At 42.7% G+C, this 25,000-nt stretch overlaps 1 protein-coding gene across 1 annotated transcript in view; it reads left to right on the top strand.

Annotated features, from left to right (window-relative positions):
• The window catches only part of LOC142934048 (voltage-gated inwardly rectifying potassium channel KCNH2-like), an 88,320-nt gene extending 64,075 nt beyond the window's left edge, over positions 1 to 24,245 (top strand). Inside the window, exons 8-23 of the mRNA XM_076078405.1 lie at positions 3,921 to 4,093; positions 5,595 to 5,733; positions 6,760 to 6,897; positions 7,143 to 7,297; positions 8,693 to 8,934; positions 9,426 to 9,625; positions 10,244 to 10,331; positions 12,821 to 12,985; positions 13,145 to 13,266; positions 13,503 to 13,574; positions 14,898 to 14,997; positions 16,153 to 16,252; positions 16,356 to 16,483; positions 16,598 to 16,850; positions 17,792 to 18,302; positions 24,000 to 24,245. Of these exons, the coding sequence (XP_075934520.1) occupies positions 3,921 to 4,093; positions 5,595 to 5,733; positions 6,760 to 6,897; positions 7,143 to 7,297; positions 8,693 to 8,934; positions 9,426 to 9,625; positions 10,244 to 10,331; positions 12,821 to 12,985; positions 13,145 to 13,266; positions 13,503 to 13,574; positions 14,898 to 14,997; positions 16,153 to 16,252; positions 16,356 to 16,483; positions 16,598 to 16,850; positions 17,792 to 18,302; positions 24,000 to 24,245 (2,832 nt within the window). The remainder of the gene's footprint in view (positions 1 to 3,920; positions 4,094 to 5,594; positions 5,734 to 6,759; positions 6,898 to 7,142; positions 7,298 to 8,692; positions 8,935 to 9,425; positions 9,626 to 10,243; positions 10,332 to 12,820; positions 12,986 to 13,144; positions 13,267 to 13,502; positions 13,575 to 14,897; positions 14,998 to 16,152; positions 16,253 to 16,355; positions 16,484 to 16,597; positions 16,851 to 17,791; positions 18,303 to 23,999) is intronic.
• The last annotated feature ends 755 nt before the right edge of the window (positions 24,246 to 25,000 follow it).

Below are 25,000 nucleotides of genomic sequence, written 5' to 3'. Positions count from 1 at the left end.
AACGCAACAACGCATCGCAGCAACGAATCGCAGCAAGCAACAACGCATCGCAGCAACGGAACGGAGCGACGAAACGGAGCGACGGAACGCAACGCAACATAACGCAGCAACATAACATAACGCAGCAACGGAACGCAGCAACATAACGGAACGCAGCAACGGAACGCAGCAAGCAACAACGGATCGCAGCCACGCGGCGCAGCCACGCGACCACGCAGCCACACGACCACGCAGCCACGCAACCACGTAACGCAGCAACGTAACGTAACGCAGCAACGCAACAGCGTTACCATACGATATGATACCAAAAGCTTGTGTAACCCCCCCCTGCAGCTGTTGCTTTAGACAGTGCAGAATAACAGAAAATAGGGGAATTATCAAATCTAATCTAGGTTTGATGAGGAGATTGGTTAATAGGTCACTCGTCTGACTGCTGCACAGACAAGAAATATCCACCCTGAATTACGCAAGCAACAACAGGTTTAATTAGTTCACAATATAATGATCCATTCTACAACAATTTCACATTTCCAAACATCAAAAAGTGTCCAAGCATGTAATATGAAAATCAAAAACACCTCTGAGATCTCAGGAATAAATTAAATTGAAAAAATTATAAAAGAAAGAGCTTAGTTCTCAAATGTCCTACCGCCCCCCCCCTGTGCACAAACAGTGTCCAGCGAAATGGACTCCAAGTGAACTGTGATGTCCGATTGAGATGAAGATTCCTCTCAGGTGAAGGTAGACGGTAAGATGAATGGAGATGGGGTGAGTGGTGGCAGGCAGGACGGTGAATGGACGACACCTCTGGTTCCAAAGAAGAAGCTATACAAAAAAAACAGCCGATGCACATGTGAAGGACAATAGTTCATTACTAAATTTACTCAACTGGGCCTGCAACCCGCATGGCTGTAAACATCACACACAATATAACAACTAATTAGCGAACATACATACCTCAAGGCATTCAATTACAATCATTACATCTTCATGAATGCTTTTTTGTATCCCCTTCAGATTTATCCTGACTGGCTTTTTTAGTAAAATACACAACTTACTCCTAAATATCGTCGAGCATTCATGCTAAGAAAGCTAGCATTCAACGGTGAAAGCATTGAACTTCAATCAACTCACCAGGATATCAAATGTTCAAAATTCTAAGGATCTCTAGGCCAAACTACAGCTCTTCAGTGACTCGTCGTTCCACATTCAATATAAAGTTGTTAACTTTATTCTATCGGGATCTAACTAATCTTTTTTTCTCCTTACAACTCCTACCATACTCAAACACAGACGACGGAAAAAAACAAAGATCCTCTATTAAGAGACAGATTATCACTTCTATCGATCTCTGTGCATGGAGTGACAAAGATCGTCTATTAAGGATAAGATTGACTCTCCTAGCACTTTTCTGTGTACAGAGGAAAAAACGGCTATGTGACCACCTGTCAACCTCATTTAAGGTGACAGTAACATAGTTCCAAAATATAATAATTAAGATCCAGACTAAACTATTATTCTGGTTACACTTGCATATGAATGCAGAATCTGGTTTTAGAGATTACCCCCAAACCCATCTACTAATGTCATTACTTCACTGGTTCCAAATGAGGCTTAATTAACATTCACACAGTCTATTTCAGTAGCCTACAAGTTTTTACCAGCCTGTGAGCCTACAATCGGTGCTAGAGGCATTAGAGACGCTAACGTGGACTTTTAAAACGTGTAAACAGTAAAACAACGTAAAGTGGCAAAGCTTCCAAATTTGAAGTTGGGTCACGCCAGGCTGGTATCGATCTATCCTGAGCTTCAGTTTTGAAATGAATCCCGCTGTGTACTGAACCCTCGTTGAGAAAGAGTTTTCCAGTTGTTGTGGGGACAAAAATAAAGTTTGTTGTGTTGCTTTGCTTCCTTCACCGATCTATGGATGTTGTATAGTGCAGCTTTATTGCCGTTTATCTGGTGTATGTAGCTGTAGAAGCCTTCAGAGCATCAAGGTGGGTGGGATCCACCCATGGCTTTTGGTTTCGAAAGGTCCTGATGGTCACATTAGAAACAATATTGTCCACATATTTCCCAATGAATCCCACAATAGAGTTTGTAAGCATTGATTCTTCACAACTGCGCTAAAACATGTCACAGTCTTTATTACTTAGAGTGGCCTCTGACTGGTCAGCAAAGCGTATGACCTCCCTCTGAACCGGAGCTTCCAGTTTCAGCTGTTTGTGGAAGTGGAAGATGGCCGGATTTAAGACTGCACTGTGTACCCGTACTTCTAACACCTGCGGACCCAAAAACAGTCTGAATCATATCGCTGTGGTATACCCAAACCTGAATTCACTCAGAAACCACCAGAGGAGGATTGATCACATCATGGCTAGAGACACAAAGCCAAAAGAACAAGAACAGCTGACTTCTTAATGACAACAAAAAATGACTAGCATGGGAGTGGTGCACATAAGAACAGATCACATTTTATTGAAGCTTGTTCTTCCCATATGTGCCACTTTGTTTTTTTTGTGACACCGTACAGCCACCAGATGAGTGTTTTTTTACTTATTATGAGTGTTTTATTGTAGCTCGCCAGTGTAAAAAAAAAGCTTTGGTATACTGTACATTTTTTATTTTATCAAGTTAATCCCTTTTATTACGTAGCTTAATTAGCCTGTAAATGTTTCTTAACATTTTGTAATCAAACTTTTATCACAGAGTTTGTGATGTAGCTGCTTGTTGTTCCTGGTGGTAATGAAAGTACCAGTATGTGAAAAATATGGGCGACTGTGGCTCAGTGTTCGAGCGATGTTCAATCAGAGGATCAGCGGTTCCATCTCCGGCTCCGCTAGTCCATGTTGATGTGTACTTGGGCTCGACACTTAACCACAAACTACTCCCGTAGGCTGTGCCTGCGATGTGTAAATGTTAGTTAGAGCTGAGGGGCAGGGGGCACGTTGCATGGAAGCCCCTGCCATCAGTGTATGAATGGGTGTGAATGCTCTTTGAGTACTCAGAAGACTAGAAAAGCGCAAACAAGTACAGGTCCATTTACCATTTGTTCTGTGTGTGGTGTTTCAGTGTCTGTTCACCCCTGGTCAGGCATGTGATGTTTGGCAACACCCAACGTAAGTGAACTCCATGGTAAGATAGATAGGGCTCCGGTCAGGAGGGGTCAGTAGCTCCCAGTTGCATGAACAGGAGCTCATGAGAGACACGATATTCCTGCTGTCACACTAGTTGTTATTTGCCATAGATATACTCCCCCTCCCTTTGATCTTTCATAGTCCGACAGGCATGCAGTGAACTGAGAGGGCCTCCGCTGGTTGGTCAGCCATGTTTCTGTGGGGCAGAGGATGTTACAGTTCTCTATGTCTATTTGGTCTTTGCATCCCGGCTCTGAGTTTATCCAGCTTGTTCTCTAGAGACTGGACATTGGCTAGTACTATATTGGGACAGGGTGGACAATGTGCCCGGGTCCTCAGCCTGTTCCTGACTCCAGATCCTTTCCCTTGGTGGCTTCCTCAAGTCTTCCAGCTGGCATGTTCTTTGCTGTCGTCCCTCCTTAGGATTGCACTGGGCGAAGTAGGATAGTCAGAGGAAATCAATGTGTTTGTTGTTTGAATCCAAAAGTGACGATAGCTAAAGGGATTGGTGCAAAATAGTGGATTTAAATTGTGCAAAAAAAGTAAATGACAACAAAATCAGAGCAGAGCAGGTACGACAGTTGCTCACTCTCACTGGTACCATCTTAGGTTCTCCTCTCCAGGTGCTTACAGTATGGTAGTGTGCTCAACAGTCCAACACAGAGGGGAGGGGACTGAGGGAAAACCTGACTAAAGAAGTGTAGAAGGGGCCACAGAGCTGTAAATAATAATTGAAGTGTGGATGAACTGACTGACAGATCGCTCTGTCTCTCTTTCCTCTAGGTGCTGTCTCTGGGTGCTGATGTGTTACCTGAGTATAAACTGCAGACTCCCAGGATCCAGAAGTGGACCATCCTTCACTACAGTCCTTTCAAAGCTGTGTGGGACTGGGTCATTTTGCTCTTAGTCATTTATACCGCCATATTCACTCCTTACTCTGCTACATTTCTACTGAGGTTGGTGGAAATTGACACAGCACAGCTCACCTGAACTGCATGGCGTGATTATTACTACTACTACTGCTAGAACTAACAGTGCTGATGAAGGTTGATACTTTTAAGCAGCTGGCTTTGTTGGAGGGACATTGTCTCAACATCTCAGCGGAGATAAGAATGACCATGACACTCGTTACCTTAACCAAACTTTGGATATGTCAATATTGAAATTGACTTTTCATGAAGTTTAGTATTTAGTCTTATACAGGCTGAATGAGCTCATTATTATTTAGATGAAGGTCAAAAAGACATTAGTTACTCCCTCGTTTATTTCATGATTTCACAGTTCCAAATATTAGCAGTGAGCTGGTACAAAATGTGGAAATATGAGGTCACTATTGATATCATTTTTTACAGTTATGCAGAGCACAGAAAAGCAACACATGAACATTCCTAATATTTTGTTTGGGATTTTGTCGTATACTAGCAGTGTACTGTTTAGTATTGTGGGTAGAAAAGGAAATGTGGGTTTAAGCTATGTGTGACACACTGCCATGAAACTACTATATATGGTCCCCAAAGGTTGAGCTCTAATAGCTTTTTTAAATGCCTGACCTTTCCTCCAGTGCCATACTTCGGTCAAAATATTTAACTACGTCAAAATATCTCTAATCTTGAGTCAATTAGAGCCGTGCAGAGACTAACAATTAGCCAATCCGCACCATCGGGGGGAATAACGCCGTTGTTGACAAGTTGTTGTTGTTGATGGTTGTCATTTGTTTGTTGGAACCAAGAAGTAATAATAAAAACAGGCCGCTACAGCAGCATTGACGCTGATATTGAGGCTGTTCTAAATTGATTAAAAGTATCTATTACTTTAAAATCCGAACACCACTGGGCTCGGCGTATTTACCTACGTTGTACTGACTTCTCTGAATTGTTCACTTGACGGCCTCTCTTCTGCGTTTGGGCTGCTGAATGATAGATTAGAATTTGATATTATCCCTTGATTAATGAATACATTTTACATATACAGCATTTCTTCCAATATCACCTGACATCATAGGTATGTTGTTGTCTTTAAACTCGTATGTTGTCATGGCAACACATCACCTGTCGACTTAAAGTGACGTTAGATTCAGGCGGATACGTTGGTCTCCCAATGGAAATGTCAGACAATTGACAATTCTGTCTGATATGAGACAAAGTGGAATCTACTCTGGAGATGAAACCTGAAATGACCCCTGACCTTTCCTCTGCCACACAGGACAAAGCTCAAAGAATATCAGAATTATTTGTATGTCCAAACATTAGACTGATTAGAGAATCAAACGTGCAAAAGTGTTTTCATGTTGAAGATGAATTTAGACATTTGTTGATATTAGGTGCAAGTCTGTAAAGGTGTCTTACGTTCTGTGACCTACTCATTTGTACTGTTGCTGTTGTGTTTTTTTTCAGTGGATGTTTCATTCTCTTTTGGAGCAAAACCCATTTCTTCCTTTATTGATGCATGTCTCTCTAGTGACCAGGAGGAGGCAGCCATGCAGACCTGTGGCTACTCCTGTTCTCCCCTCAACGTGGTGGATCTTATAGTGGACATCATGTTCATTGTTGACATCATCATCAACTTCAGGACCACATATGTGAACTCCAATGATGAGGTGAACTGATCTGATTGTCTGATTACAGCCTTGATGGTCTAAACATTATGTTCCCATACAACAAAACAGCATTGCCAATTACGCTTTCCCCCCAGAATCACGTTTGTATTGGAGCTATCACGGCTGGGTGGTCTGAAAGATGCTGTGGGCAGTGATGTGTCAATATCCTTCCTCTCTGCCATTCTTTCCTATGTACTAAACTGGGACGACAATCTACATTTCTTTGTGCAACCCTGTTGTACAAAGACAAATAAAAACCCTTTAACCTTGTAGGTTGAGACTTTAGAGTGGCTATTTTTTAGCCTTCCCGAAGCCATAAACGCAAAAAGATACATTTCTGCTGTGGAAGACCTCACTCACAGCTGAATCCATCAGAGATAAACAGAAACGACTTTGTGCCAGCAATATCCTATCGTGCTTTGAAGTAAAGCTTAAGAACCGTACAACGCCAACATTTTATTCTGGTGACTGGGTTGATGATTAAGCGACGAACTGATCTAGTAAACTTTTCTTCTTTGTGTGAGTGACTAATCGACCGATTCATTGAGCCACCTGCTCTATTTGTGGTTTCAGGGTCAAACACATGATTGCTGTCTATGTGCACCGTGAAGTCATCACATGAATTCTTGAGTTATGGACAAAAACGTGGTCAAAGTTATCTTGAACTTTGATCACCAAATTGTAATCAATGGGGTTGTCAATGCAATGTCTCATTCATGACCTTGAATGTGATCTTGACCTCTGGCCACAGAAATGTATTCAGCTTTTGCTCGCGTGCAAGTGGATGTTTGTTTGTGCCAAATTTGAAGAACTTCGCTGAAATGAAGTATCACGAGAATGGGTCCAACTCGAGGTCACAGTGACCTTGATCTAACTGGTCCCAAAAACATAATGTGTCTGGCCACGGCTGTCGCTGGTGCGGACAAAAAGACTTTAATACATCCATATCTTTGTCATTTGACAAGGTTGTGGAATATTGAGTTAAATCTACTGAGCTGTTATATAAACTGTTTTTATTCTCCTCAGGTGGTGAGCCAGTCTTCTCGGATTGCAGTCCACTACTTCAAAGGGTGGTTCCTCATCGACATGGTGGCAGCCATTCCCTTTGACCTCCTCATCTACCGCTCCGGAGAGGAGGTGGTTAGGGGAGGTGGAGAGGGAGAGGTAGGGAGGAGGGAGGGAAAGAAGAAGACAGATAAGGGTGGGGGGGAGGAATGGAGGTTTGGGTAAAAAGTGGGATGGTAGGAAGGAAAGACTTTTGGGAATGAAGGGAAACAAAGAGCACAAGACAAATAGGTGAAAGAAACAGCAATTCTTTATTTGATATTGTTATTTATTAGTTGTTCACTGACATATTTTGATCCAGTCACATAGTCACATTGCTGCTCTCTGTCTCCTCCTCCTAACAGACCACCACACTGATTGGCCTGCTGAAGACAGCTCGGTTACTGCGATTGGTTCGTGTAGCCAGGAAGTTGGACCGGTACTCAGAGTACGGTGCAGCTGTCCTCTTCCTCCTCATGTGCACCTTTGCCCTCATCGCCCACTGGCTGGCCTGCATCTGGTACGTGACTCTACTTTATCCTGCAGTATCACGTCCAAACGTACGTCACGTAGCCTCTGGAGACAGTCGATTAAAAGAGAAGCTTCGTAACACAAATGGATGGTTTTGGCCTCAAAACAAGTCTTTTGACATGAATCTGATCAGATTTATACTTTGGTCTGAATTTAAATAAAAAACAGACATCCATCTCCTCATGTTGAGATAAATTAAGACATGAAGTATAAATAAAGAAAAACTAGAGAAAAATAAAGAAGAGAAAGGAAAAATCATTGTAATAACACAATACGTAGCACCATTGATAATACAGTTCATATAGTAATAGTTTATATAGTAATGCTATTCATGTGCTTAAAGATAAGTACGTGAATTACATTGATATACGGAAAAATATACAAAAAACAATGGCCTTAACTAATTCCTGAAGCAGACTCATTTACGCACACATTTATTGATGGATAGTTCTAACAGACTCAGTGTCATTTACAAAGTCTGTAATAAATAATTCAATAGCTGGGACAGATTTGATTTGTGTATATGAAACTCACCCAATATAATAAGTAGGTTAACAGTCAGTTATATTTTCTAGTTTTGTTTTCATAAAACAATAAAATGTGCTTCCAACCTAACAGTATGGTTTGTTTGATTCGTAGTTTTCCCCTGAATGCTGTTTATAAATGAGCACTCATAAAACCAGAAACTTTGTGTCTTTATCTTAACAAAAAAATCACAACTACAAATCTTGAGATGTGAGTTGATGGTATAAACTGTATATTATACACAATTTTGTAGCATACTGTCCTTCTCTACATTTGTTAAGAAGAACAAATGCGTATGGAGGACGCCATGATATTTGCCAATATCAGAAAAATAGATCCTGGTGGTGGACTAGAGTCATTTTCCTTTTAAACATTTTTTATAATGGCTTTTATTCCATTCCCCAAAAGAAGTTAAGCTTTTTAGATTTTTGTCACTGAAAATGCCATTTTATCAGCTGTACAATTCCACAAGGAACATTTATTACAACTTGATATTTTTTATATGCAATAGGAAAGTATTTGGAAATTACTCACAATTGCCAATTTGAGCAAATACAATGTACGATGTAACAGTTTGATGGGGAAATACATTGTGGACAAAACATAATTTTGCTGTTGTGGTATTTTTATTACATCATAGTTCCATAATATTGGCTCCCATTGAAAAAAATCAAATTCAAAAGGGTTTGGGAACTTTCAAATACTGTTTTCTTCCATTGACTTCATTTATAAATGACATCATGAGAGAATCTATGTAGAAAATGATTATTTTAAGCTTTTATTTCAGACCTAGGAGCCAGTGTTGAAAATGCTGCATCTCATGTATAGAAGGTGCATTTCACCTGTTTTCTTACCCCAGGTATGCCATAGGGAATGTGGAGCGGTCCTCCTCGGCTGGGATTGGCTGGTTGGACAACCTGGGTGAGCAGCTTGGGAGGCCGTACAATGAGTCCATCATCGGCTCAGGTCCTTCCATCAGAGATAAATATGTCACAGCTCTGTACTTCACCTTCAGTAGTCTGACCAGCGTAGGCTTCGGGAACGTCTCCCCAAACACCAACTCTGAGAAGATCTTCTCCATCTGCGTCATGCTTGTAGGAGGTGAGTCTAACATATACAGCTGCTTGGAAATGTCAGAACAACTAGTGAAGCTAAAGTAACAGCAGTTTTGTTTCAAATTGTTTCTGAAAGCAGTACAAATTATCTTTGACTTAATAGGGTAACATTGTTTAGTCACACTTATGTCAAGTAAATGACAGTTTTTATTGAATGGTTCAACATTAAGTTCAGATGGAAAAACCTCCAAGAATCCAAGTAGCAACAAGGTTTCTGCTTGGAAAAATAATACCAAACATTTAGCAAATAAATGAATAAATCTGGCCCCCAGTGGAAAAGCACAGTGTTCATGCACTGAGCATTTTCAATGTGAACAGAGAAGATATCGGAATGCATGCCAGCGTGCTTTGTATTGAGTCATTTCTTTCATTATGTTTATGATTGTTTTCGTTGGTCTCTTATGAACTAGACAGTCTAATTATTGTATTAAACTCTTAGTTTGAGTTCAAAGGTCTCTGATTTACTCTCCTCTCCAGCTCTGATGTATGCCAGTATTTTCGGTAACGTGTCAGCCATTATCCAGCGGCTGTACTCTGGTACGGCACGCTACCATGCCCAGATGATGAAAGTCCGAGAGTTCATCCGCTTCCACCAGATCCCCAACCCTTTGAGACAGCGGCTGGAGGAATACTTCCAACACGCTTGGTCATACACTAATGGAATAGACATGAACGCTGTGAGTATGGGAGACTTCTGGGAGACTTCCGGCTATATTGTGAGTCCTCGGCTCTTTAGATCTTGTTTTGCTAGTAACTAACATTCTGCTGAAGATTTAAAAGTTTACAAAGCTACTAAAATGATATGTTGACTTTTATGGAAATAGTCAAAAAGGACCCTTACAACATCTATAATATTTCCATTTTATATATCGATGCAGCATGTGGTCTGTTTGCTTGCATTCTAAAACTCGTATTTTGATTTCAAAAGAAACAATGTTTCTAATTCAAGTTATATTCTAACATTACATGTATGAAAACACTACTCACTTACATTTTTTAAATGACCAACGTTTTTAGGGGATCAGCAGGAACATGCCACACATCATGTCACTCAATATCAACATATCTGATTGACTTTCAGTAAAAAAGTCAAAAGTAATTTATGTCACAAGTAGCTTCATTGGAAGAAACGTTACAGAGCAAAAAATGATGAAGTTGCAAGTGGGCTTATATGGCATGTCGCGTTTGTATATCTAACTTTTTAATGGAATATATTTACTGTCTGCGTGCTACTTGCAGCTGAATTAGTAATCCAGGGTGTCCTCTCTCTGTGTCCCAATCTCTCCTTGTCCCAGGTTTTAAAAGGTTTCCCAGAGTGTCTCCAGGCAGATATTTGTCTCCACCTCAACAGGTCCCTGCTGCAAGACTTTAAGGCTTTTAAAGGTAATACTTCTTTGCATTACACATGAAAAGTACAATTTTGAGATTTGTATATGTTACTTTACACTTTACATTGTATGCAAGATAATTTACCTCCACCAGCTACATCAAAATGCCTCACTCATCAAATTACTTTTATGTTTAATAAGGGTATACAGTGACTCATATGTTAGTATTACTAACTTCCTGTAACAGAGCAGAGTAAATGTGGACATGTTCAAAGTTAAATGTGTAACCCAAATTAGAAGTAAACTGTTTGGAGAAACAGACCTGTAGGTTCCCTCCAACAACAATTTGACCGTCAGCTTCCAAAATACTTATCCTCCAGAAACATTCAGTTTAGCCATCAAGTTAGAAAGTACAGCTTACATTCACAGTTCTGATGCCGTGTTCACACCAAGCGAATTCATCGCGCCGCATATTCGCGTCAATCGCGCCGCCGGTCTCGCCGGGGACTAGTTGTGTTCATTCGCGCTGGATGCGCCGGAGAGGGGGCGTGGCTTATCGCCCTGAAAGCCGTTCAACTGTCCGCCATTAACCATGGAAAAAAATAACCTATATTTCTGCTTAGTACGTGTTGTGGAAGTCACAGATATCCCGGGAAACTAAACGCCGTCATGTCTGGGTTCATAATATTGTCCAGAGGAGCTCCATGGATTTTATCGAGCTGTATTCACTGTGTCTAGCAAGCCACAGGTCGCTGTTTACTACAGCTGTATGAACACAAAATAAACTGATTTGGCTGTGATTTAACGGCAATAAACCGACAAAAAGGGACTCCGAAATAACTACGTAATGATGCCGATTTGTAGGCTACTTGTCTTCTCAATGTAGCTCGGATGGATCGGTGCTAGGCTATGCTAACATTGTAGCAGCTCCACCAACACTCAGACTAACGTCATGTAGACGTAAATACGACAGCGTCTCATTGTTTGTACCATATGGTTTACACGCACACATTTATACACATAGTTTGGTCCGGTCTCTATTGATATGAGGTATCGTAGAGCTCTGGGTGAACACAGACGGCTGCAGTATTTATTTCCTGATTCAACAACGGCCGGACGTCACTGATGACAGGGGAAGCAACTCAACGCTGATAGGCTATTGCGCGGGGGCGTAACGCGAATATTTCGCTGAAGTTGAAAAATTTGAACTCACGCGTTTGGGGCGATTTCCATCGCGCCGCGCCATCGCAAATTCGCACCGCGCCAGTCTCATCGCGTCTGTGCATAGACTTTGTATGTAATCTACTCGCGCGAATAATTCGCGCCGCGTTTGGTGTGAACGCAGCATTACACAACACTCAGGGGCAAGTGGCCTGGGAGCTGAAGAACAGCTGGGCACCACAGGCAGACGGGGGTAGAACAGGAGGCCTCCAGCGGACAGCCTGGGAGCAGGGGCGAAGGATTTAAGCAATGTAGGGTTGACCACTCTGGAAGTCGGCCAGGAAGCAGGACAGGTGGGCGGATCCACTCTTGGGGAGAGGCCCAGGTGCTTGAAATCAGGAAGGGCAGCCGGAAACTGATGATCCGGCTGTAGGTCAGGGCCAGGTACTCGACAGGCGGACTGATGATACCAGAGCAGGAGGCCAGAGACAGCCTACTGATGATCTCAGAGATCTGGGTGGTCTGGCTGGGTGTCAGCAGCAGACTGGAGATCTGGATGGCCGTTGGAGGGGACAGCTGACTGCGATTCAGGCAAGTAGTTGGCAACCGGTTGAGGTTTCATGGAGCTGCGCAGCTGGGTCTCTGTGGCACTGAGCAGCTGAGAGAGCCATCCATATCAGGAGCCACGGGAACCACACCGTCCTCTGGTGACTCTATGGTACCCCATGAACTTAGCAAGGCGAGTGCATTTAAAGAGATGACCAGCAGTTGCTGGTCGGAGGGAAGGTTGGTTACTAGCAGACTGGAGGTTAGCAGGTAGACAGGCAGGCAGGTACAGGTGGCTTGAATGTGCATAGCAACTTTGCAACAAAGAAACTTCAATGATCTGATTGTGATTGGGGAAAAGAGGCGTGTACCAGGGCTATTGAGGTGGACGGGTCATTCAGGTAAATGGGGAAAGAAAGGAAAGTCTGAGGGCATCTGGTGGATGAATGGAAAATGTCCATGAATGTGTCAGGGGAATAGGGAATGTGCTACAGAGAATGGACAGGGAGACTGAGACACACACTACAGCGCACTGACACACAGTAATCATTGTCTGCAAAATAATGAAGCTCTGAAAAGCTCATGACAATTTTAAAGAGCAGCTCAATGTCTCATGAAATGGGTAAAGGACACCTGCCTGCTTTGGCACATGAATGTTAGATAGTCCTAATCACTCCTTGCATGGCAGCCCCAGCCATCAGTGTGTGAATGGGTGTGAATGGGTGAATGATGACATAGTGTAGTAGTGTTAAAGCGCTTTGAGTGGTCGGAAGACTAGAAAAGAACTATACAAGTACAGTCCATTTACCATTTACATGTATTTGCTATGTGGTCTAGGATCTACTAAGGGCTGTCTCAGGGCCCTGGCCATGAGGTTTAAGAACACCCACTCTCCTCCTGGTGACACCCTCGTCCACGCTGGAGACCTGATATCAGCTCTGTACTTCATCTCTAGAGGATCCATAGAGATCCTCAAAGGAGACGTGGTGATAGCTATACTGGGTAAGGTGCATGCATGAGGCTCAGGTATATGCTAGTGGCTCCATCAAGTGGCCCAAGGAAGACTCACGTAGAGTCAGTAATGTCTCCTACATGAATAAATGAACAAACCAATAAAGATTCCTTTGTTCATATCCTGACTACATGTTTTTTCTCCTCCAGGGAAGAACGATATCTTTGGGGAGCCCATTGATCAGTTTGCTCTGCCAGGAAAATCCAGTGCGGATGTCAGAGCTCTGACTTACTGTGATCTGCACAAGATACAAAGAGAGGATATAATGGAGGTATCGCATGTTTTTACGTTTACATTTATAACCATCCAGGTTCTGGGGACGTCATTGAATGGCTGATAACTGAGCAGGTGTTAGTCGGTATAATCCAAATGAATCGAAAACCAAAATTGTATTCACAGATTTTCTTTTTTCTCGAAACATGTATCAGTTCTGTATTTGTACTATATATTTGTGTACCTGTTAATGTTGTGTTGGCAGTGCTGACTTACTGTTATTTGTGTTTGCAGGTTCTGGGCATGTATCCTGAATTTTGTGAATATTTCTGGTCAAACTTGGAGATCACCTTCAATCTCAGAGAAGTATGTTCCTCATGTTAGGAAATATGACTTGATCAAATTACAATGGCGACATCTTGAATTCAAGTTTTGACTTGAATTGACTTGAATAATTCAAATGTCGGATTTTAACTGGAGGCTCAATACAATTTATAGGCAAAAGCATAACTTCAAGCTTACAGTCACAATGTAATTAAAGATGTCTTTTAAGAAAACATTTGCTTTTCAAAATATAATTACCAACATATTACTTTTCTCCATAAATGAATTATAATAAATGAAGTCTGTTATGTAAATACTGTAAAGCTATAGCTATAAATGTGAACCCAGTGTTATGCAAGCTGGTTCTCACAATGTGCTGTCCCATGACTGCTGAAGATAATAATAATGTACAAACAGTCTCTCCTTTAAGACTTTCATAGTGTTGCACATGTGAGAGAGACAGAATACTTGTGTCAAGAGTGAAGACAGAGAGCTGAGAGAGACGTTCAAACCCTGCTTGCTTCCTCACCTCCACACAGCTGACCGGTGACTGTGAATGTTGGAGTGTCGGGGTCGAATATTTAGAGAAAATGACGGACACAGAAAGGTGTGGTGGGCAATTCTGATGGAGTATACTGGCGCCTAAAAGAGGGACGTTGATATTTTTCAGGTCTCACTCTTTACAGCCTTCTTGCTCTGTGGTCACAGCGCCCACAGGAGCACCAGCACTCAGCAGCTGATTCACTCTCCTCTGCCTGCTGCACCTCTCTCTCCTCATCTGCTCTACGATTCATCAGTAAACGCTGGCTCAAATAAATAAATACAGGCGGCCATTGAATTCAAAGACCTCATCCCCATTGTCTAAATCATTTTAATATTCAGTAATAACATTGAAAATATTTTCGATAACAGCTGCGCCTTCTGTACTCCAACACAACAAACAGCGGCTCTCCTGTCTACAGCTCTCACCCACGTTTCCTCCGATGTCTTCTTGCAACAAGTCACTAGATTATAGACGGAGACTTCTCCTCCCCTCCATCTCTGAAGGCTTCTGTTCATAATGCTGTCAGACACTATTAAGCACAATCTGAGCCCGTGAGTGGCAAAAAAACAGCACTTTTAGTGGACGTAATCAACATTGACAATGTTGCCCCTGCAGCCCAGCAGCTGCAGCGCTCTCGATCAATACCGGACCAGTTTCAAAAATTGTTGTGCCAATAAGATGCAAAAACGTGGAGGACTTTGGTATTGAAAATATCAAAGTCTTTTAAGTCTTTTTTTGGAAACATTTAACATTTTGTGGTTTAATGGATTCTTCCTCTCTTTAACCTCCACACGTTTTCCCGTCTCCCTCTCTGTCTGCAGGTGAAGAATGACGCTGCAGGCTTTGTGAGCGGAGAAGACTCTGACTGTGAGGGGTTCAGCAGTCCACTCAGGAAACACAAACTGTCTTCCACTCACACAGGTGAAACTTCACACATACAAACAGCTCGCAAGAACAGACAGAAGTCCCGGTTGATCAGATCACAGAGGTGATTGGCCCCCTGTACCTCTGACCGGACATTTCTTTAAGGAAGGATGAGTTAACAGACCTCTGTGTTCTGTTCTGTCAGTCTACTTTTGAAACAGAATTGTAATAAAAAAAACATTTCATCCTGTTTGATTTTTTCTAATCCTTACTTTATACTCTTATTCTAATCATTATTATCACTGCACATTTAGCTCATAAACAGCTATCCTGACAGAAATGATGAGGCAGGGAAACGTGGCTTATCATTGCTGGATGCTCCACTGTTACTCCTTCACAGAGCACACAGTGTACCGTATGCATTGACCTTTTTTCCAGGCATCAACATTAGGGAATATTGAAGCCTTACTGAGTATTTTCTGTCTTACTAGAAACATTTTCTATGTTCATAAAACAGGTTTACATACAATAAACATTTTGTCTCAGTGTCTAGTTTTCATCTTTACATTTAACGTTCCTTACACATTTTGGCTATAATTGCATCATAGATGCACACATATACATTCTGGTATCAGTACCAGTAAACAAACATATTGACAAAATGCTATCCTGAAACACTCCTCCAACACAGTTCTTAACAGGACAGAAGTAGTTCTTACACTTCACTTGTGTGACCCAAGCTAACAGTTTATTGCTCGTATCACAAGTGTGTCACCACTATTTCTATGACTCATGGTGGGCATTACATTTGTATAAGAAACAAACAAGCCTTTCCCTCTTCATCTTACACTCACTTAAAACAAGATCATTCCTCAGAAATATCTAACAAACAGCAGCAAGTTAGGTTTTGACACATTACTTACCTGAAATACAGGAAAGCAGTTATGAGACAAGGAGACGTGGCTTGCCTTGAATTCTTCCACGAGCATGAGCTTACTCAATACAAGCCCAGAGCCAAATCACACGTCCCTCAGTCTCACACTGCCACCTATCGTCGAAAAAGTAGCACGGCGAGTGCACTGACTTGGTCAAAATACCAGATTAGTCGCATAAAGAATAAAGAATAAAACCAAATAGTTACATTCACACAAATGTGGTAACACATTAGTGGAAATCACACAAACACAGTGATTGTTTGTGTGTCCCTGTCAGGTGACATCTCAGCAGGGAGAGAGAGAGTCGGATGTACAACACAACATAGCAGCTGTGAGCAGCGTGCAGGCAGCACCAGAGAGGATCATAAACATACATCGTAAGACCTGCTATTTTGTTTCCCTCCTGTAAAGCACACATTCATTCATTACAGAAGCAAAGTAGACTCATTGCCTCTGTAGATATGGCCCTGTGTTTTCCAGTGACGATGAAGGGGAGGACTCAGAGGAGACCCGCCCCGCTCAGACCTCCGCCGGTCCTGCTGCTGCCACAAACGCTACAGGGTGCCCCGACACTGATATGCGAGAGAACACCTGTAACCCTTTAACAGGCAAGTGTAGAGATGCATTCAAGGCACATGAGATACAAACAAAAGTCTGTGTGTAGCGGTGACAGCTCCACCTGGCTCTGCGTGTGTCACACTGTGTCTGTATGTGTGGACCAGATGCGTTCTCAGGAGTGTCCAACATCTTCTCCTTCTGGGGCTCAGAGAGTCGAGAGGAGCAGAGATACCAGGAGGTGCCCTGCTCCCACAGCCTTCCCTCACCTCCTCCTCAGCCTCCCTCCCTGGACCTCTTTGACCTGCGCTCCTCCTCCCACTGTCCCTCCAGTACTTCTGCTCTTTCGTCCGCCATCCCTCGGAGGAAGAAAGTCGAGTTAGAGAAGAGGCTGGAGGCACTGCAGAGACAGATAACCAGGTGGGTCACAGCAGGGCTTGGTCAGTGTCTTCATCAGTACATGTACGTCAGGTTTCAGGTCAAATACACAGCCAGCCAAATACTTTTATTCTCTTTGACAAAAAAAATATTTAAAGACATTTACATTACATTACAGTCATTTAGCAGACGCTTTTATTCAAAGCGACATACAATTCAGATTCTATCGCACCGTAGGCTCAGCTACGGGAGCAGTTTGGGGTTAAGTGTCTTGCTCAAGGACACATCGACATGCGACTAGCGGAGCCGGGGATTGAACCGCCGATCCTCTGATTGAAGGACGACCCTGCTCTCCACTTAGCAACGGTCGCCCCACATAAAAATATTGTCTGTTTAACTAGAGCCAAAATGTCCCCTCTGACAAGTCAAAGCTCAGTGTATGTTCACTGGTGGCTTCAGATTTCCACATCACACTTACCGGATCATGATTGGCTCCACATTGACATCACAAAATCCTGCTGACACTGTAAATCCATGTGTTAAACTGAGATTCAAGCCCAGAGAAACTTTCCCCAGCCTGCTGGTGTCAAGCTCTGCACACATGCCTCCATCATTCTGCACAGTGAAGGTCAGACATCTAAGTGAAGTAACATGCAAAGCTTTTTGAGTGGAGGGGGGCATCACTGTAAAAGAAGAGTAGGGATGTCAAAAGAATAAGATGACCAGTCCTTTATGATCTCCGCATTATTATACCATGATGATATTCACACAGAAGACTATTTAAACCATCTTACTTCGTGTTATAAACATGCTTTTTACTTTTGTTGTTTTTGTGTACTTACTCATTTGATGAGTGGACTTCAGGCTCCTCTGCAACATTCCTGCTGGTTCTAGAACTGACAGTCTAGTGTATCGCTGTAACACAAGTAGCTCTTTCTGTTTGGATCTGTGTGTGTGTGTGTGTGTGTACGCGTCTTTTCCAGGTTGGAGTCTCATATGTCAGCAGACATCGGGACAATCATGCAGCTGCTGCAGAGGCAAATGCCAATGATCCCACCTTCCTACAGCACCCTGACACCAACATCCAACGCCCTCTCCTCCCCCACTGACGAGTCACCGACCACCAACCCCCAGCAGCACCTGTCCAATGAAAACGATCAACAACTTGAACCAGAATCTAACTCTCTGGATTTCGGTTCCTCTGTCTTCCATCTTGCTGCCTTCCCCCATCTCATCCACACCTCACCCCTTCACACTTCATATCAGTCATTGTTGTCTTCCCCCAACTTCCCCCAGGACACCTTCACCTCCCCACCCCGACCCCAAACTTCTATCCAGTCTTCCTCCTCTGTCTTTCCTCAGACAGGAAGTCAGTGTGTGTCTCATTCGTTGTCCCGACCCTCACCCCTCAGCACCCTGAATCCTCAGTGGCCAGAGAGGCTTGATCAACCAGTCCTTCCTGTTAGGAACCAGAGCTCCGCCTCTGTCTCACAGGTACGGTACACCTTTTAGTAGCACGGTCTCTTAACTTTCAGAGGAGAATGGGAAAGTGTATAAGAGATGTTCAATTCAGTCTCAGAATTCTGACTTCTTATCAGAAGTCTTGTTTTCCTCAGAATTCTCAATTTTCTTGATTTTTTTTGTTTTGTTAAATATATATAGTAAAATTCTGAAAATGTTGAATGAAAAATATCACATATCTTAGTGCTTTAGAAATGTACGGGGACGAGAGGAACCAAGTTTGTTTTAATAAAATGGCACAAGTCTCTCAGGATATTAAGCCTTATCCACCATGTTGTTACATGTTGTAGATGATGGGGAAGGAAAGCTAGAGACCACCTGAATGCAAGCAAAGCTAATGGAATGAGTAGAATGGGTATTACATGCATACATGTTATTCTGGTTATGATTTTGAGTTTATGAGGTTATGGGTTTTGGAGTTTATGTGTTTGTAATAATATACTGTGGTGGAAACCGTTAATAGACAGCAGGTTATAGTGGGATGTAAACACCTAAACCAGGTTTCTGATCACGTGTCTGACATTTTTGCAGGCGCATTTTGAACTAAAGTTATACAGCAATTACTCAGTAAATAATAAAAGATGCCGATGATACAGGCTGAAAGGAAAGTGATAATCTGAGTATGTTTGTTACGTACCTTTTCTTACCTTGTCCCTCTTATAGCTTAGTAAAGAAAAATGTCTCTTATGTTCATAATTCTGGAGGGATACTCAACTCACCTAGAATAGACTAAGTATATTGTTCTAGCTTTTACAAGTTTTTATTAGCTGTACCTAGCCTGATTCAGTGTTAGTACTTTTTGCAGTCTCTGTTTGTGTAAGGTAGGTGTGATTTAGTTTCACCTGGCCAATTGCCTTGTTAAATAGGACCCGAGAGCCTGTTTTAGAGTGTGCAGCATTCAGCGTGTCGTAGAAAGCATTTTTCATAAAGAAATATGATTATTGCTCCAGACATATTAAATATCGAATTAACGGGAAAAGTCCGAGCAACATCATCATACCAGCCATTGTAAACACTGCAAACACAATTATACATGAACCAATATCATATCTGGAAGATATCTAGAAGATTTGCCACAATTTTGGCCATAAATCGACGACCTATGCTCACTCTATGGCTCTCTCATCACGGAGCAGGATCGCACATGGCGGGTGAACACATGCAGGAGGGGCACGATTCGACCCGGAAACGCACAGCGGCGTCCAAATTACTCTATTTCAAACCGTTCAAAAGTTATGGGTATGCAGCCAACATCAGCCACAGGTCACGAGGAAAAAAATAGGGTAAAAAAACTTACGTTTTGACGGTTTTGGCGATGAAAAACGGATTTATTCCAGCCGATTTCTGCACAGCTCTGCCCGCCATGTTCTGCTGCATGTCTGTGAGTGAGATCAATGCGCTTGCGCAATGAATCACAAAATGGCAGACGATTCTGTGGGGTGGAGCAATCCATGTAGAGAGGGGGGTTCGCCCAGCATTTTGCGATTTTTAGTCAGTAAACAGACCCGGATACGATCAAACACCCCTGCATGGCTCCCGTTGGACTATCCCGCATCTAAAAATGTCTCACACTAGTAAATCGGCCTTACCAGGGTCACATGACACACATTATGAGCCATTTATTGTTATGAATGACAGATATGACACATCATAACTGCTCAAAATTATTCAAAATGGTGTCAAACTGATTTATTAGGATTATTGAACACTCTTAGTGATAAGAAAAGTGAATATATAGTTAATATGTAGTTATATAGTATATCAAATGAGTATACAGCAATGCAACAGCTGGTTCCGAAAATCAACATTTTGATTTTTATGACCGTTTATGCTGGCCTGCTTCACTCAATCGAAGTAAAATATGTTGTGGGGACATGTAACACGTGTTGTTCTATGACTGTGGTGTGATTTTAGGCTTGCAGCTGCATTATTTAAATAAAAAAATGTTCAATACAAGTGCTTTTTTTCAGGCGAACCTAGAAATTTTTCAATTTGAGCTGTGCCATAAGTGTATCAGTTATTAACCAGTAACATATACACAATATTTACACAATTCAACACATCTCACAAGTGTTACCAGTATTCTAGCATCAAAATTATTAAAATAGACCTTGTAGTTAGAGCTCGGGACTCTCTTGCGTATGGCTATGCAATTTTCGAGCAGAGGCCTAAAAATAGGGCTAGGGTCCTATGTGGCAGGGGTGTGGCTTGCACTCCTGGCAGACAATGAGCAATCAGTAGGTAGCTGTCCTTAACCACTGCTGGTGGTTGGAAGCGTCAGTTTCCAAGTGTAGGGCAAACGAAGGCAACAGGACGACTTTTTCAAGCCAGACTTCGTCAAGCAAAGACTTCTCGAGCATGTACTTGCGGGTCAGTAATCTGTTTATATTGACTACCATGTGTTTGCATCCTATTTCTGTCCGTTCCTCTGTCCGGTGGTCAATTAGACATTGGGCCACTACCAGGTGCTGTGACACCACTAATCTCATCTGTCCTACTCTCTCAGCTCATGGCGAGCAAGTGGTGGCAGGGGGGCTCTGGAATTGCGAGTCGGCAGTGCCGAAAGCTGAGTTCATCTCAGGCTACGCTTCCTAGTTCTCCCTCAACTTTCTTGCTCTAACTGAGACCTGGATCACACCAGAAAACACCACCACACCCGCAGCTCTGTCAGATGTGTACTCTTTCTCTCACACTCCCAGAGCTGCGAGGCGAGGTGGTGGTAATTTCCCCAAAATGGAAATACTCTCTTGTCTCTGTTCCACAGCTCTCCCCGTCCTCTTACGAACTTCATGCCGTTACTGTCACTTATCCAGTCAAGCTCACCATTACTGTTGTGTATTGCCCTCTTGGTTCCAAGTGGGTCACTCGACTGAGACAGCCCTCCTTGCGGTGACAGAGTTGCTTCACGCCGCAAGAGCGAACTCTCTCTCCCAGTGGCGGCTGGTGGAAAATGTTCTAGGTAGGGCCATCCTATCAATTTCAGCAAACATCCCAGTATGATTTAATGCAAAAAAAATTAAGGTATCAAACACGCATTACTACTTTGCAGTTAAATATTTAACATTTATTCCAACACGAAAAAAAGCAGTAAATAACACTTAGATAAACACGTCAGGACATCTTATTAATGTCACCCTCACAGGGAATTCAGTATAATATAATAATATATATATCATATAATAATATTCAGTTTAATATAATAATATATATATCATATAATAATATAATAATATATAAATCATATAATAATATTCAGTATATAATAATATATAGATCATATAATAATATATATATCATAATAATATAATAATATATATATCATATAATAATATATAAATCATATAATAATATTCAGTATAATATAATAATATATATATCATATAATAATATAATAATATATATATCATAATAATATATATATCATATAATAATATTCAGTATAATATAATAATATATACTGTATATCAAATAATAATATTCACTATAATATAAAACACACACACACACACACATATATATATATATATATATATATATATATATATATATATATATATATATATATATATATATAATGATTTATTTATAACTATATATCATTTCTCAGCAGGTGCTTCATGTCCCTCACTCCCTAACTGTCCGTGCTGGATCTGTCCCCGTTGTTTTAAAAAGCTAAATACATTATTAGCATGACGTCATCCAGCTAGCCAAACCTGTCTGGTGTACAGCTAGTACAGAAGCTTCGCATGTACTGCTTCCCGTTCCCGCTAGTCTGCTGTCTGATTGTGAGGTCAGGCTGATCTGGGATCTGCAGAATCTCCGCCAAAGTTCTCCTCTCAAACGGGTCTTGGAGGAGTAGTGCTCGCGCTGGGGCACGCGCTCGCCTGTAGAGACTTCTCCTGACGAGAATGCGCAGCTTTGGGCCAAATCGATTTGAGGGCGCTGATTGGCTAAATTGTATGTCACTCATATATATCTTTAATCAGCAATTGGCTAAACTGCTTCATAGACCCCTAGCTGCGCGTTCTGAGACGTGTCGTGCACATAGGCGGAGAGGACGAGCAGGAAAAGCATATATTTTTTCCGCAGATATCATATTTTACACATATTACTGGGTACATTCCATAGTTCAAAAACACAAATATTGACAATTAGTATTATTTATGATTATTATAATTTTTTATTTTTTTGTGTGGCTCAAGGTGGGGCCATGCCCCATTGCCCTCTATTGGCCAGCCGCCACTGCTCTCTCCTCTGTCCTGATTCTCCTGGACCTGCCTGCGGCATTTGACACAGTGAACCACCAGATCCTCCTCTCCACCCTCGAGGGGATGGGAGTCTCAGGCTCTGCACTCTCCCTGTTTGCATCCTACCTGACGGGTCGATCCTACCAGGTGACATGGAGGGGGGCCGTGTCGGAACCACGCATGCTGAATAAGGGGGTTCCACAAGGTTCAGTCCTGGGCCCCCTTCTCTTCTCGCTCTACACAACATCTCTGGGTTCTGTTATTCGCTCGCATGACTTCTCTTACCATTGTTATGTCGATGACACCCAGCTGGTCTTGTCATTTAACCCCGGTGACACTCAAGTGGAGGCACGCATCGCTGCGTGCTTGGCTGACATCTCCAAGTGGATGACGACACACCACCTCAAGCTCAACCTGGACAAAACAGAGCTACTGTTCCTCCCGGGGAAGGGTCGCCCCCACCGAAACCTGTCCATCACTATTGATGATACTGTGGTGACACCAACTCGGACTGCGAGGAACCTGGGTGTGACCCTGGACGACCAACTGTCGTTCTCAGCAAACATTGCATCGGTTACACGCTCCTGCAGATTCCTGCTCTACAACATCAGGAGGATTCGCCCCTTCCTCACTGACGAGACGGCGCAGGTGCTCATCCAGGCTCTTGTCATCTCCCGCCTGGACTACTGCAACTCTCTACTTGCCGGAGCCCCGCTGTCGGCCATCAGACCTCTGGAGCTTGTCCAGAAAGCTGCAGCTCGCCTGGTGTTCAATCGCCCCAAGTTCTCCCACACAACTTCCCTTCTCCGTTCTCTACACTGGCTCCCTGTAAGAGCTCGCATCCAGTTTAAGACTCTGGTGCTAGCCTACAGGGGAGTGAAAGGAACGGCTCCTTCCTATCTCCAGGCCATGGTCAAGCCCTACACCCCCGCCCGGCCACTTCGCTCTGCTGCCTCGGGGCGATCGGTTGCCCCTTCGCTCAGAGGTCCCTGCGGCCGATCGATCCGGTCACGACTGTTTTCTGTCCTGGCCCCACAGTGGTGGAATGAACTCCCCACTGACGTCAGGACAGCAGAGTCGCTGCCCATCTTTCATCAGACTGAAAACTCACCTCTTCAAGAAGTACTACCCTGAGCCTTCCACTTAGCACTTATTGTAGTCATACTAGTTTGTTTCTGCACTGTACTTTTGCTCTGGTTTATGCTCTTAGATGCTTGTTTAAAGAAGGAGATGCACTTATGACTTCTGGTGACCAGTAGTTCTCTTGAATACCGATGTTGAATACACTTATTGTAAGTCGCTTTGGATAAAAGCGTCTGCTAAATGACTGTAATGTAAAATGTAATGTAATGTAATTCAAATCAAACCCACATGAAACAGCTTCTGTAGACTCCAAAAGTAACGGTATGTCTCTCCATGGCAGGATTTGGTCTCAGATTATAAGGTCCAGTCCTCCAGACGCCCATCGGTTAACAGACAACTGCTTCAGCCAGAAGACAGTCCCTATCCTCCCACCATCAGTCAGTCAGAGCTTCTCCTCCAGAGTGGAATCAACCAATCAGAACGGGGCCCGCTGCTCTCATCTGCTCAACCCAATACAGAAGCAGCATCGGAGCCGCGTGGGAGCCAGCGGCGCCTGTCGATGTCGGGATCATTGGACAGAAACTAGCTGACTCAGACTGACTACAGTTCAAACCCATGAAGTTAACGGTTCGTGATGAAGAGGTTTGGCGTGTCGCCACACTGCAAAGAGTCAGCTGAACTTTGTGAGCATTCTTCTGTAAGGTGATTTACATGATATAGTAGATCACAAAGAATGAACAGAAAGGTGCATGGATCAAATCCACATGCTCTTTGTTTAGGCTCTCACTTGTGTAGAGTTAGTTTGAGATAGTCCTACTTTTAGCTGTGGTTTGGTCTGCTGATAAAACAAAGTTCACCAGCGAAAAATGAAGCATTTTTCTCTTAATGACCCCAGTGTAAAAACACATTAGTTTCCATTTTTTCTCTGGCTGACATTATTCTTCAAAGCTGGCTGCTAACCTTGACCTTTATTTGAGCAGAAATGTTTCATTGAGAGCCTTGCTCTCTTTCTCAGGAAGGTTCTGCCCACACATTCACAGCTGAGGCTGCCTGGTACAACCACAGTCTGACCTGTTGGTCACTGAGCAGCTCCACTGGAGCACCTGGGGTTACAGGTTAAATTCTGTCACTTTCCCACTTGGATTGATCCTGCCATTGCTGGGAATCGGACAAAAGACTTTACGGTCAGACAGGCCTGCTTCTCTATCTTTCTCACTTTCTGGAAAAGTTGTATTTCATACTAACGGGGTAACAACAACTCCTATTTAGAATACAGGAACTGAAAGATGTTATGTCGAGTGCAGTGCACATAGGGATTTTGCAGTTGGGTCACAAATCTCC

This window comes from Anarhichas minor, unplaced genomic scaffold (assembly GCF_050575085.1).
Source record: "Anarhichas minor isolate MPS153535 unplaced genomic scaffold, ASM5057508v1 ptg000006l, whole genome shotgun sequence".
In the NCBI taxonomy this organism is placed as follows: Eukaryota; Metazoa; Chordata; class Actinopteri; order Perciformes; family Anarhichadidae; genus Anarhichas; species Anarhichas minor.
Note: the sequence above shows the minus strand (reverse complement) of the source record. Positions and strands in the feature narration are given on the sequence as shown.